The sequence below is a fragment of the Nymphaea colorata genome, chromosome 8 (genome assembly GCF_008831285.2).
Source record: "Nymphaea colorata isolate Beijing-Zhang1983 chromosome 8, ASM883128v2, whole genome shotgun sequence".
NCBI classification, from domain to species: Eukaryota; Viridiplantae; Streptophyta; class Magnoliopsida; order Nymphaeales; family Nymphaeaceae; genus Nymphaea; species Nymphaea colorata.
The window spans coordinates 17,376,695-17,391,181 of record NC_045145.1 but is presented as its reverse complement, the minus strand read 5'-3'; the positions used below and the strand labels follow the sequence as shown (position 1 = coordinate 17,391,181).

Sequence of the window (14,487 nt, the reverse complement as noted above, 5' to 3'; positions counted from 1 at the left end):
CATCATTATCACAAGTTAAAAATGGCCTTGACACCATCAAAAGTGAACGACCTTCTATGTTCTCAGGCAAATACATGCTTATTTTATTGGGTACAAACGTGTTAGTATGGATGTGCGTGTGTAAAATATATACCACACGTAGATATATATACATATATATCTACGTGTGGTAACTTACATATATACACATGTATATATATAAAGAGAGAGAGAGAGAGAGTGAGTTCCTTTAATCACTCAATTGATAATATGATCAAATGTACAGTAAACCAGAAACCTGCTATGTTCCGGCGTGTGTGTGCCTAACATATATATTATATTCAACGGATTTGAGGTACTCTTTTTTTAGTGCCCATATAGACGCACTTAAAAATTGCATATGGGACGTAACCGGAGGCCTGCGCCTGTCCACACGGTAGCGTAGTTCGGCAAGCTGCATCGTAGAAACTCCTCCACACATCTCGACGAATCCCATCCCCAAAGGCGAAATGCGGTGTCTCAACATAGTGCTCGTCTCTGCGAACAATCAAACCCAACGTTTCAGCGGCCTTGAATATCAACAAAATCAGCGTTTCAAGCCGCCGCTCCTATGATAACAATGCAAGAATCTTTTTACCTGTGCCTTGGAATCTTGAAGCTTCTCCATGGATTCAGCAAGTTCATATTGCTTCAACACCATACCGTGCAATGCCTGAATGTTTTTTCGGGAACAAACATAAAATCAGATCAAGAACCAGAAGTTAGAAAATTGCAATTCAAGACTACATTACAACTACAAATTGCCCATAGATCATAATGAACTCACTTTCTTGGTCTTCTCCAGGTCAGATTCCATGGATCTGATCCTATCAAGTGAACCCAGTAGCAAACTCTCCTTTTCTTCAGGAATCTCAACTGGCCTCCTACTGAGTTCGTTTATCATTGTCTCTAGTCTTTGGAGACGGTCAAAACATGGATGAGCACATGCCGTGCTGGCATCACCATCACTTACAGGATCTCGTGTTGGTGCACTTTTTGTAGTTTCTTGTTGCTTGTGCGCATTAGCAATTACACGGATTAGGGCAAACAATTTAAATAATTTTATTATAGCTTTCGTCATACAGGAGAGATAACTTTGCGAGATATTATCAGTCCTAAGTACATCCCTAGTACCTGAAACCAAACAGATAGTTAAACATAAGCATCGTCATAATACCCGAACAGACAACTTGCCTAAACGTCAGAAATGGAGCGAAAGCAAAAAAACGACATTTACTTTGGAAGCTTAACAATTTCAGATGGTAGATGATTTAAGAAACAGTCAAGACTAACACAGAAAGAGGCGAGAGAAAAGAAGTCCATTAGGAACGTAAACCAGTATTACATCCAGACAGAATGGACCCAATTGCTACATCCAACTAATAAACATTAGCTAATAAGATTACCATATCCAAATATTATCACAGGGTTCAGACATTCATTGACATTGGATATATAAAGCATCCTAAACCAGATCTTCCATCCAGTTACGAGAAAAATCATTTAATCAAGAACTTAATCAGTTTTCAAACGAATCCACCACTTCTGCAGTAACCACAGCAATTCACAAGTAATACTCTGCTGGAAAAAAAATTAATCAGAAATGGTCTGAAGACGTAAAATGGTACTCATATTTAAAAAAATACCATTAGAGCAGAAGGAATCCATGTCTCTGCAACTTGATGGTATTCGACCAAGAGTTATTCTTTGCCCATAATCCACAGCCTTATCAACTATGGTAAAATTATCATCACAACTGTGATAAGCAGTCAGTTCAGTTGTTCGAGCCTGCACAACAAGGAATAGAAAAGGACAACTGTAAGATAACTGGTTACAGTGTGCAAGCGCAACCAATAGTACTTTCTTTAATGTGTCTGGAAATAGCTTCATATTTAAGAACGACTACCAAGTCCCAGGATCAGTGATTATGCTCTGCAGAAAGCACGAAAAACATCCCAAAACTCTGAAGTATAAGTACAGACAAAAAGCCTGACTCAGTGACTTGTCAAAACTTTACTGGTACACCAATCTGATCCTTGCGGTATAAGTTGTTTTTTAAGAGAGAATTCCAAGATAAACAAGAAAAATAAGGTTTTAGGTAAACTGTGCTGCAGATTGAAAAGGAACCATCCAAAACCAAATGGTAAAAGAATGGTAACGATGCCATCCAAATTTCATTAATACAGATTAAAATGGAACCATCTGAGAAGCATGTGCTAAAAGAACGAGAACCATGGAAATATGCCATCCAAATTTCAGGAATACATTCTCAAGAGTCCATGACTCCTCTGGCTCAGATTACAAAGGATATATAAAGTGCCATTTGTTCCAACATAAACCTGATAAGCCAAACATCTGAGGAAAGAAACTCACTTCTTCATGAACTGGATCAAGTGGAATGAACGAAGAAGAACCCCGCAAACCAATAGGAGAACCACCATCTTCAGCATCTGACCCAGACTCTGCCGTGGAGGTATCGCTGCTTCTTCCCTGATTGTCAACGAAGTGAACTCATCAAGAAGTGTGAAAATGACATGGCAAACATTCAGAGATGCTTGACATTTTACCTTTAAATATGACAGCCTGGAAGAAGAGTTTGTTTTACGCTGCACCTCAGAAGCTCCACTGACTTGTCTAACTCTTGCTTCTCCATTATATACAAGCTAGAAAAAAGCAAAAAGCGCTAACAAGTTTCAGGTTCCGACTTTTCCTAATTCATAATCAGGAGAACAAGGAGAAATGGTTAAGCAAATGAAAAGCATAGAATGCAACACCTTCATAATTTCAGGATCATTCCATGGCCCTTTGCCTGATTTAAGACAGCCCCCTTCAGTAGAGCATGTGCAAGATCCACCTAAGAAGTCTGGCAGCTGGCTGGAGAAAAATAAAAGGAAACAAAATATCAACTCAGTTTTCCATTTCCACAGCCATTGAACACAGTATAGGAAGACGAGAAAAAAATACCCTGGATCAATGTGTTCAAGTAGTTTTGTCTGGTACTTGGGGCCCAATACCTGCAACTCAAAAAGTTTAATTTACATAAAGCATACTTTTATAAAATGATTTAGAGCCACATAATATCCATACATGTATCTTTGCAGCAGTCATTGGGTCAAGAAAACCCTTAACAGTGTTCCAGAGCAACTTAAATCCAGGTCCTGTGTTAACAATGAACATCTGGTGCAATGTCTGCACAAACAAGTCACATATAAGAGAAGAAAGTTATGGAGGTGGACATATCAATATTCCCCCATGAATAGAAAAATACCTCTGGGTAATAGTTACTATCAATTCTCTGAATGTGTGATAGGAGCTCTCTCGCATTCTTACTGAAATTCTTCCAACCCTGTACAGTTACTATTATTTCAACATGTTGAAACATTAAACAAAAGCTCCCACAAACTTTTTTTTGAGTATAGCTCATACACAATCCCAAGCAATAATACTATTGATAGCCCAAATATCAGTAAGCTTCAGGCAAATCTTAAATATGGCTTTCATAGATTATACCAACAAGAGACCTGACACACGCACCAAGAATTATAATGCGGTATTAGGAATGTATTGGAGAACAGTTTGTCTACAAATACTGTTCAAAGAAGGACAACTCATAGTGGTAACTGGTAAGCTATGTGAATAGCACCAAAAGTTAGAAGACTCAAAATCTTCGTGAATGAATGCCTTTGGCTACTTATCATCATCAGATAGAACTAGGTCATATCTTCTGCCAAGAACAACCATAAACAACAGTATTTCTGGATCAAGCAACTGAAAATGCCCAGATGTCCTTGATGCAGAACATAATCACATATCACTTCCAGTAAAAGTTGTGCATCATTCTTTCTCTATCTATGATTCCAAGCTGACATGGAAATTGGAGAGGAAGGGAAGATTAAAGATAAAACCTTATGGGCCATACGCAACTACATGAGGCTTTTTCCAATAAAAAAAATGACTGAAAAGTAGCTGTCTGCTTAGATCTGTTGTTATAAATTTTGTTGATTAGGGGAGAAGACCACTAGTGCTTCTCCTTTTTCTAAAACTGAGTGTCCATTACAAAAAAAAAATAGGAAACCATAAGACTGAAGAAATGATTTTCATCTAAAGCAGAAGTTCTTCATATTTGTTTAAATTTAGGTCAAAGAAAACTGCAAGCATCTATTTGGGAGCTTCACATATCTATTGTCTAAAACTAACAAAACAGTAACATTTTATCCATGGATTCTGAACCGAAACATGACACCAGGATGACACCTGGACTAAATTAAAAGTTACAAACAAAACAAATACTCTTTATATGATGAAGAATAATCAGCACATACACCAAAATCAACTTAGCAACATACCACACCATGCACATCCAAAATCGTAGTTGTTGAACCTATATGCCTTTTAGCTGCAATAGAGCACGCTGGAAACTTCTCCACCAGAGCCTTTTCAAACTCTTGCACATGGTACTTTAGATAGCGATCCAGTGTTGTAATGTGCATGAGCTTATTTGGTTCTACTTTTCCCAGCCTTTCGATGTATACTGGTCTGCCATCTTTATCAACTCCATGATATCCTTGAGGATAATACTTGAGTACTTCTTCTAGCTCCTCAAAATTGAAATCCTACATGCCAGCCACCATTCTTGTGTAAAATGATTGACATGATATAAGCAATGAAGCCATACGTTTTCTTCAATTGAAAAAGGATAACAATGCATCAAACAAAATAAACAAACAAAGATGCTTAGGAAAACCCCAACACCAGAGCCTTCATCAACATTCTGTTTTTGTTAAATGAATAGCAGCAGTTCCAAACAAGACTAAAGAAAGAGATGGTGCTGTTAAAACTCCAGAGCATCATCACAGGGCCACCATTTCATGTTTGTGATTCATATACTTCACCAGACCCAGAGAAAAAGGTTACCAGTACACAAATATTGGTCATCAATACATAATGTTATTCTTTACAGAAATGTTGACAAGCATTAGAATTTTGATGGTGTTTATACTTCATAGATGACCTGACATGCAAGTTTTTGAACACTTAAAATTAGAGGTGTGCTTGATTGATCAATCAACTTTGCATACCATAACCAAAAAAATACCATGCATAATGGGCCTTCATCTCAAGAAACTGTGTAAGGAACAGTCTTACATACTATTTACTAATTAGAATGTCCGTGTCCATTTTTCTGGAAGTAGTATAAAACAAAAAAAAAAAGCAGTGTCTAGGTGCATTTGTGCTGCATTTGAATATAAAAGTGAAACTTTTTAAGACCATAAAAAATATGAATGCCCAAATGCTCCTCATGCATTTGGGAAAAATGTATGAGGAGCATTTTCTAAAGTGTGCACAGACTATGGGAGCATTTTCTAAAGTATGCACAAACTTTTTAACCCCCTTGAGAAAAAATGTTATTATTAGCCAGGCTACAGGCCTTCAATTGTTCCTACAAATTAGTGAACCTTTTCTAAAGTGTGCACAGACAAGCCAGAAGCACAAACGATCAGCAAAGATATTAAGTGTGAAAATAGAACACATGTAACTATGGTGAAGATCATTTCAGACGTACAAACTTGTCAAGTACCCATTTGTTTTTCTACCAGAGGAGTGGACATGCTGTGAAGGAAAAAGCTGCACTATTTGCATGTCAAATAGCAAATATCATAGTTATCAACTATGAGCAACAAAACTTATTTCACTATTTCTTCTTTTAAAAGCAATTGACCATAACTGTAAACTTAGTTAAAAACATGTGTTCTGTTTCTTTTCTTCCTCATTATGTAATGATGAATTAACTAATCATTCTGACTGACCTTACATACAAAACACAACGCTACTTGTCATTTGGTAGGTTCAACAGAATAGAGATATGGTCAGTTAGCAACAAATAAATCGTCAATATTCCTCACCTCAATGATTGTGTCAGCTCCAAAATCTTTTCTCCACTGAAGCATATCCGCCCACATCTGCATTGCTTTTTCCTTGTCAAATTTTCTGGCTTTGAGAAATCTGTGCACATGGAGAATATACTATAAGATCCAAAGCAGATGATATCTTCATCCAAATAACAAGAGGTCATAGAGCCATCAAACTGGAAAATGAAGAAAATGCAAGGCCTTTCTTAAGGAGGCGACAGCATGGATAAGCATTTTTCAAGGTTCAGCAAAACATAGCACTAAAATCCAGATTTCTGAGCATCAAGCCCATGTTTGTTATTTGTACAATCTATAATATATAATCACAAGTCACTAATTTTGTAGTAAACAAAAATACATGTGGAAGACACATGATAAGAAATCTAGGACTCCAGAATGAACCAACCTCAGCATAGTGTGGTAATCATCATGCCTAGGAGGCAGAAGATTGGAAGCAAGAAGAGCTTCACGGAATGAAGAAACAGCCCTCTCTTCCTCCGCATCTCGAACATCCTCAATTGAGATTGATGGAGCACTACAACCAACTTTCCTTTTTCCTCTTTTCTTTAGGGAATGTGTAAACTTGTTAGAGGCATTTATGGCCTTTTTCCTAAGAGCACCAATTTTAGTTCTCCTCCTCTCATCCTCAGAGTTATCAACATCAGATCGCCTATCTCTTCTTTCATCATGAGAAAGTCCCTCTAGACCTTCAAATAACAATACAAATCAACATTAGGACTGTCACAAGGTCATATAGAAATGTTGTATCTATTTATTTCTAATATTAAAAGTGACACAAAGGATCCCCATAACCTCAGTAGCTCCATGCGACAGCTTATTACCAAGCATAAGAATGCAACCAGCTATATGAAGTTCTCAAATTTAGACTCTGCTATTTTCAGGAATTCCTTAGTTATGGGGAAAAAATGGGAGGAATGCACTTGTTGATAGTTAAAAATTAAAACCCAGCCACGTCCCACCTAACCAGAACAAGCATTATAACTTGGGCAAAGAAAATGTTTCTAACATGAGATCAAACGTTGTACTAAGCTCTCTCAAAGTTTATGGAAAGATAGGTGACATGACCTTCTATCATATCCGTACCCTTTCACACATAACATTTTCATTTTCTTCACATTGTTTTCCTTTTTCTGTCCCTTTATCAAATTAGCTTGTCTATACTGATCCTCTTTAGTTGTTCATGTTCCTACCCTCCTAATGCCTTTTTCTGCCTGTAAAATCGTCTAAGCTAGAAGCAGACCTCGCCAAAACAAGCATGGCATGAAAAATGCCTGGAGTTAAGGAGTATGGGTAACATTTTCTATATCTTCGCTTACTCAGCTAACCTCAAGGCTTGTGGTTACTCATAACGCAGTAGTAAACTGCGCACCGAGTTGTACCCACCCAAAATGTGGAAGCGAGTAAAAGGCGACTAACATAAAGAGGAAAGGCCCTTCTTTTTATCGGGAATCGGAAAATCACAACCATAAGATTTCAAAAAAGAGGGAAAAACTAAACTATCATGTTGCGCGATCGGTTTGACCTATAGCGTCCTTAATCAGTAAGTCGGGTAAGGGACAGAAAAAACTCATCTCCCTAATATGTCATCCGAATGGCCAGAAGCGCTAGGAGAAAACGATAAACGAAAACGACAAAATTCCAGCTAACAAAACGAGGGAAGGAAGGAATTCAGAAATTTTAAGTGGGAAAACGGGGCAGAGGGTATATAAAACGTCTTGACAATATCTTGCCGTCCGATTCGGCAAATCAAGGAAAACTCACTCGACATTCTCCCTCCAGGTTCAGCAGTAACCCCGCCTATTCAGCTCGGAGTAGTCGGCCAGAATATGCCCCAACGCCGGTAAAGAAGCACACCGTTATGTACTCTCGTGCACCCTACACAGGAGAAACACAATAAGGTACCCGAATAAACAGCACATAGGTTTTCCGTTCCCGCAGAAATCAAATCAACCGTTACAGTCCAGCAACATTAAAGAAGAAAAGTATGGCATAAACACCGACGAGGTCAACAAGAACGGAAACAGGGGGAATAGGAAAAAGAAAAAGAAGAAAACAGCAGTTAAAGAAAAAGGACGACCAAGCAATTAAACTCCAGAAAAAATCCCGTAGTAACTACTCACTCAACATCTCCATCGGCCGAGCATGACGGAAAACGAGATCCCTCCGTTTTCGCCAACATCTGCAGGAACTACGACAGCGTAAATAAACACATTCTCCATTGGCGAAGCTCATTTTCAATAAAGGACGATTCTAAAGCGTCCACGCCACTTTGAACCACCAAGAAGCTCTCGCATCTCTAAGAGAGGGTCAAAACTCCTCAAATAGATCAACCTTCATCGCTTTGAACCACTCCGAACGCACTTTCAAACACAACGGCTAACCAGACACAAGGAGAAAAGAAAGATCCCTCAAGAAACCAAGAAAACCGAAAGAAATCCAGAATATCACAAGTAGCTTGCCTTTTCCGTGGACGATCCACCGAACAAGGCACCGAAAACCGACGAGCATTACCAAGTCCTGCCAGAAAACCGGGAAAGGAGCTCACCACGCACGGAATCTCGTGCGGGAACCTTGTCGAACCGCTCAAAAACAGCTGAAATTCGACGCTCCGCGTCTTCCGAGCGGAGATATGGACGGGCCAGAGATGGCACAACAACTAACCGAAAAAGGAAACGCAGAGCATATCAGGATTAGAATTTTCCGTCCGAAAAAAACGGCAGCCAGATCAGATGAACTCAACCTCCCTCTCTTATCTCTCTCTCTCTCTCTCTTCTCCCGGAGGTGAGATGCAATTCGAATGTTCGAGGGTTTCCTTCCAGCTTTTTCTCAGCGCCTCGTTTTTATATACGTGCAACACCTCCCTCTGCCTCTCCCTCCCTTCTTTCTACTTCTCATATTCACCTATTTTGAGTCGTTTTCAATGAACGGCAATATCATCAAATGTTTTTCAGAAAACCTGTTTATTGTTTGAGTGCTATTAACATAAACATCCTCTCATATAAATTTTTCAGCTTCCCTTTGCGTATTTCCATACAAATACATCATCATATTTACAGCGACCTTATTGCTAGCTTCTGTTAAGATCATGTCATGGTGGTAAGTTCCAAACCATTTGCATTTACCCATTCTCGTTTTCGTGCTTTATACGACGCTCATCAAATAATTCTAACGCCAAGAAAGAGTTCTCCGACTCGCATACCAAATGTGCCGTTAAATGCAATAATGAAAACATTCACGGGCTCCTCGTAACATCCCCCGAGTTCGGGAATTCGTTCATTTACGTTCTCGTCCGGAAACCGTTCTCATTAACTCGGGGCGGTTACCAGCATCGGCGCGTCCGCCCCCCGCTCTTTTGGCGATCATTCGCCGCGCGCTTTTATTCGACCGATTTACCGCCATCGGAAAGGCGCTCCCGCGGTAAATCGGCGATGAGCGATGAAGGGTTAGAATCGGAATTAGGCGCGAGACTTTCCGCTTTTATGAACTTCCGGCGGGTTAATAAATGTGAGAATTCACATCCCCCGATGCGAGTCCCTCTCGAGGGGCACGCTCGTCATTCGCATTAAATCGTTTCTCCCCCTCCGTAACGGAAGGGGGTCATGTTCGAGCGGGTCGTGGAACGTTAGGTATTTCAGATCCAATCGAGAAAGAGATTGATGATCCATCCGTTTCGAGTTAGGATCTAACCTCTGATCAAAAACTTACGGAAGGAAAAAGGTTGCCGGTTTAGTCCTTTCCCCCAAAACTGTACGCAACGTCTGCTCGTGAGGGGACGTGAGCGCCCGTCCCGTTTCCAAATGAGACCAAACAGGCGTTGGGTAGAGCCCCGACAAGGGAGGCGTCTCGGAACACCCGCGGCCGGACGATTAGGGTTTGGGAACCCCAGAAAGTCAGAAACGATTACGATCGCGGTCGATCGAGATCTCCGGCCCCGGATTTCGCGATCTTGAGTTAGGTTTCGACGGCTGGCCTTTTAGAAATCCGAGATGTCAAAATATTCCGATCTCCGTAAGTTTGCACAGTAGAAATGAGGCCGACCGAACTGGGATTGTTCACAAGAGAATATCGTCGATTCTGTTTTTGGCAGGAGCGTTCAGCGAGAGATCCTGATTATGCCAAACGCGCTCTTGAAGGAGGGAGTGGCCAAAGGAGTTGAGAGCGGTGGCTTTGTCACGAGGGAAGCGGCCAGGGGAAGGCGCGCCCCAACCAAGAGGAAGGAAGGGGGGAGGGCGGAGTTGACAACTCCTTAAAAGGCATGGCTCGCTTCTCAAGAAGAGGAAACATTCCGCCAGAGGACATTCTCGTCATTTAAGAAAAAGTCAACGACGCTGATTTCATCGGCTTTGCTGCCGCCCTCTTCCCCGATCGATAATGCCGAAACTTCCTATCCGGACCCTGTCATGGACACAATTTCAGAAAGCAGGTTCGTAATTTTCACGCTCCGTAAAGAAACAACCCCGCTCGTTACTAAAATTATCAAACAAGAAGCCGTAGTTTATGGGATGCCCTTTACCGTGAAAAGGCTTCTCTTAACTTTTTACTTTCGCCCCGATAACTTTATATGCAAATGACATTTTTATTCCATTAGGTTGATTTTTTTTTTTTTTTGTCTGACTGCCTGTGTTAAAGAATTGAAAAATGTTAGGTTCGTTTTCGGAATTTTAGTTAAAAACTAAGGGCGCAAGCGATATAGAGAACCAACGCCGGTGATGAGGTAGGACGATCTGGTGGCGTCGCTGTCGAGGAGGAGGAAGTGGTGGTGGTGGGGCGGAAGGAGCTCGACAGGTCGCAATCGGTGGGACCAGGAGTTGCAGGCAGGGCTGTCGGTAGCTGACGGAAACATTCCGACGGCGGAGGGGGGAGGGGAGGGGACGATGAGATACCGGCCGTCCATCGCCGGCGGTGGAGGGCGGCGGTTCATGACACGATCACGTGAGCGAGCCCGTGATACTCACATACTCTGACGAAGTGCGGCGTCCCCCTCCTCTGTTCCTCCTTCCTCCGCTCCCGCTTTACGGAGACGTGTCGATGAATTCCGGCGTTTCGAAGCGGAGTACTGGGATGGCGCGTCCACGTCATGTGATTCTCTCCTTACACTTTTGCCGAGAGCGTGCGAAATTACGCTACAGCCACATGCTCCGGCAATGGTGGACGGAGGACGATGCAGTTGAAACTTGAAAACCGATCGTGGTGGACCGGTGGTTGATCCACTACAATACGTGCTTAGTACATTTCCCGTTTCCTTTTCCAACGGTAAGACAGTAAGCTCTTCTTGGTGCTGGTAAACGAGCACTAAATATGTACACAATATTTTATGCATAATAACTTGTGAAATGTTCAATCATATTGACCAACTGTTTCACCATGATGTCTATAATTCTCATTGTTTATTCTCTGTGTCAATAAGAATGAACACATATACGTATAACGAGTTCTTCTTAGTTACTTGAGTTCAGCTAATTTTTGTTAACTTGATCTCAGATAATGATTTAGAGGTCGGACCATATCAAGCCCAGCAATGACTATTGGCACTTGGCAGGCAGCCCACTTAAAAGGTTCGACCCTTATTTGGAAATTTTTGAGTGAATGAGTGGAGATGCAACTACTTTTCTTTTTGCCCGCACACTACAGGCAGGCAGGCAGGCTTCTATATATTGTGGTAGTGTGTTTTGAAAAGCTGGTGGATTTTTTTCCATTTATTAGAGAGTTGTGAAGTATCTTGAGTGCTTAAGACTGGAAAATGAAAATTCACAAAGGTGGGGGGTTGTAAAGTTTTTTTTGAGTTAAAGAATGAAAATTTATTTTATTGAGCAATTTGTTTTCAGTTTAAACTAAAAAGTGCAAGGAATTGCGGTTTTTTCTTTCGCAAGATTGTGGAGGAAACCTGTTATTGAAGATTGATTATACTCTTTAGAACCACCGACAGCTTCGACCCGAAAGAAAAGGCCATAAAGTTAAAGGAAGGTTTCTTTGCTTGAGAAAGCAGAGTGGGAGTCTCCGTCCACAGGAATTCTCTCTGGAATCATGCATGGCTTCTTGGAGTTTTTTGGCAGCTTCGATAAATATCAGAAATAATCAAGAGAGCGAATGGTGGCCCACAGATGAGGAGGAGGAGCCTGCTGCTCTTTAATTTCAGAGGCGAGGGGACAGCTAGAGGAAAAAACAGAAAGCCTAGAGAGAAAGAAAGGGAGAGATGGAGAGAGACACTGGTTTTGCTGCTGCAGCAACAGCAGGTAGGTGCAATGGTTGTGCCATTAATGGCCGAACCCAGTTCGTGTCATGGCCGCACCACCACAGTACGGGTTGGCTGCCTATGATTGTACTATAGAGTATAGAGCTCTGCAACACACAGCCATTAATTAGGAGAGAGGGAAAAGGTAAAGGTGGGGAACATATCATTCTGAAATAATGGCGCCTCTGGTTCGGACACATGGTAGGGCTGAGCTAATTAACAGTCTGCTCGAGTCAAGATCCTGGCCGTTGTCTGAGGAATCGGACGGCTCCGATCTTGTGGGCACCAAACATTATTTCCAGTCATTTATATTGATAAACTAATAAATGAAGAAGGTAGTTCCGCTTCATCCTCACAGGGACGTGGACATCTCGTGCTGCAATTTGGCTGGCTTTTGCTGCCATTCCTCTTCCTCTGACGGCACGTAACACGCCCGAACCATGGCAGCCCTGTTTCCTTTTTGACCTTTTCTGTTTGCCTTGGGGTTCCTTTTACCTGCCTTCTTCATCGACATGCGAACTGGATTCCATGTTGATCTGCCAAATAGAAAGAATATCGACAGGTTGGTTCTGGTTTGAACATATGGTGGACTCAATAATTTTTTTTTTCTCTCGAATGTAGAAAGGGAAATTTCGGTCTTAAAACTTCACTACAGTCTTAACAGAGACACTAACACTAACTGCTTTTCAACTGCGTTGCTTGTTTGTCATTGTAGAGATCAACTCACTGTCCTTGTTTACCTATGAGATAATATTTTGTAAGTACATAAACGATTTTAAGAGAACCAAATGTACATATGGTCGAAGTTGTTGAGCAGTATAAACATGAGACATGCAAATTTGGCTCTTACCAACCTGTTCGAGTATCGTGCAATCAAAGTGTTCAAACGTGTATCTGACTCCTTTACCAACCTTTTCACACATTTACAGATATGAATCAACGGGTACTTGTATCTTATTCATTGGAAGAAGGTTAGAAATTATATTCTTATGCATTGAGTAGCAAATTAATTGAGTGCCCAATTTAAGATTGCCATCTGCCCATTTTTGAACTATATATATATATATATATATATATATAGTTGACTAACCGACACCCATTTTATATTTTCCCATTTCAAGCAAAATGACTCCCTCTTGGTCTAATTTCCGGTCTCCTCCGTCCTCTCCCGCAACACCATCAATCGTTCGTGACTCTATACTGCCGCAAGTGTTTTGACTTCGTTTCTGCGTTGCAGATCATTGAATTGGTGAGTGGGGAGAGCCGATTTTTTCAAAAGATTCGGCGTTTTATCTCATTAGCTACGCAATATGAATGAACATTCAATGCACATTTATACGCACCTCTTAACTCTAGATTCTAGATAGGTTGGCCCTCTTGTATTGGACCTATTGCCTCTTCTACTTCCCTTAGGGAGCTCATTCATTGTAAGTAGTTACATATGGTCAGGATCATGCGTGTACCTTTCCACTAAATAAAAAAAGTGGGTCTTGATGAAGTGAAGTCAAATATATATATATATATATACATATATATAAAGAGAGAGAGAGAGAGAGAGAAAGAGATTTCAAGTGGATGTTGAATGTTGTCATATCGTTAAAAATTTAAAATTTATCACTAAAAATTGTTACAAGGGCACTAGTAAAAGTTTATGTTGCATAAATGGGTGTATGGTACTTTTAGCAATAGTTTATAATGCTTTTAGTAACGACTTTTAAATTTTTTAACCATCAGGCAACCAGGTTTCCCGCAGATTAAAGTAAATTAAGAAGTATATGAACTGGTTACTGGTCATTTGATTAATCTGATTTATGTTTGTAGATATTTCGTATAAGATTACTTTTTAAAGTTAAAATATAGCTTTCATCTACCTTTTTCTAAAAATAAATATATGTTCGTAAATATTACGTAAAAAATTACTTTTGAAAAGTTAAGATATAGTTGTCATCTACCTTTTTTTCAAATTAATAATAATCAAACTTAATTACGCCATCTAAAATATAATTCCTAGGTTAACATATTGCATTCCCATCCATTTGAAAATCATTTTAATGAATTCAAGCATACGAGCGATATCATATCAAAAGCCATATGATTCATAATCAGATCATGGAGTTTTGATACGTAGATTAAGGGGTGTTTGAATGATACCCTCATCAAACCCAGTTTTTTTAAAACATGGTTTTATGAAAACCAGGTTTTTAAAACTCAGTTTCTTTTGGGTGATATACCCCAAACCTGGTCTTTGCGAAGAACCCGAGGGAGAGGGGATCAGGTTTTGCACTTGTTTTTACAAAATTAAGTTTT

The 14,487-nt window shown here is 40.3% G+C and overlaps 1 protein-coding gene and 1 long non-coding RNA gene across 2 annotated transcripts; one reads left to right on the top strand and one right to left on the bottom strand.

Annotated features, from left to right (window-relative positions):
* Window positions 1-220: 220 nt before the first annotated feature.
* On the bottom strand, window positions 221-8,324 carry LOC116258722 (phosphatidylinositol/phosphatidylcholine transfer protein SFH13-like). Its single transcript, XM_031636059.2, has 15 exons — window positions 8,069-8,324; window positions 7,710-7,823; window positions 6,334-6,634; window positions 5,922-6,021; window positions 4,365-4,631; window positions 3,287-3,364; window positions 3,106-3,207; window positions 2,983-3,032; window positions 2,793-2,892; window positions 2,586-2,681; window positions 2,392-2,508; window positions 1,665-1,806; window positions 806-1,152; window positions 617-691; window positions 221-516 (listed from the first exon to the last, which is right to left on the bottom strand). Exons 2-15 carry the CDS (start codon window positions 7,714-7,716, stop codon window positions 499-501), a joined length of 1,800 nt encoding a protein of 599 aa, XP_031491919.1. The 5' UTR covers window positions 7,717-7,823; window positions 8,069-8,324; the 3' UTR covers window positions 221-498.
* An 83-nt stretch (window positions 8,325-8,407) lies between these two features.
* Window positions 8,408-12,764, top strand: LOC116258723 (uncharacterized). Its single transcript, XR_004173808.1, has 3 exons — window positions 8,408-11,201; window positions 11,430-11,503; window positions 11,819-12,764. It is a non-coding gene; the product is annotated as an uncharacterized LOC116258723 (long non-coding RNA).
* The last annotated feature ends 1,723 nt before the right edge of the window (window positions 12,765-14,487 follow it).

What these genes read in the sequence shown, in the direction of transcription:
- LOC116258722 (XM_031636059.2), bottom strand. An exon ending in GATTACCACACTATGCTGAG is followed by an intron (nt 6,022 to 6,333) that starts GTTGGTTCATTC and finishes CCATGTGCACAG; the next exon opens with ATTTCTCAAAGCCAGAAAAT. An exon ending in ACCTGGAGAAGACCAAGAAA is followed by an intron (nt 692 to 805) that starts GTGAGTTCATTA and finishes AAAAACATTCAG; the next exon opens with GCATTGCACGGTATGGTGTT.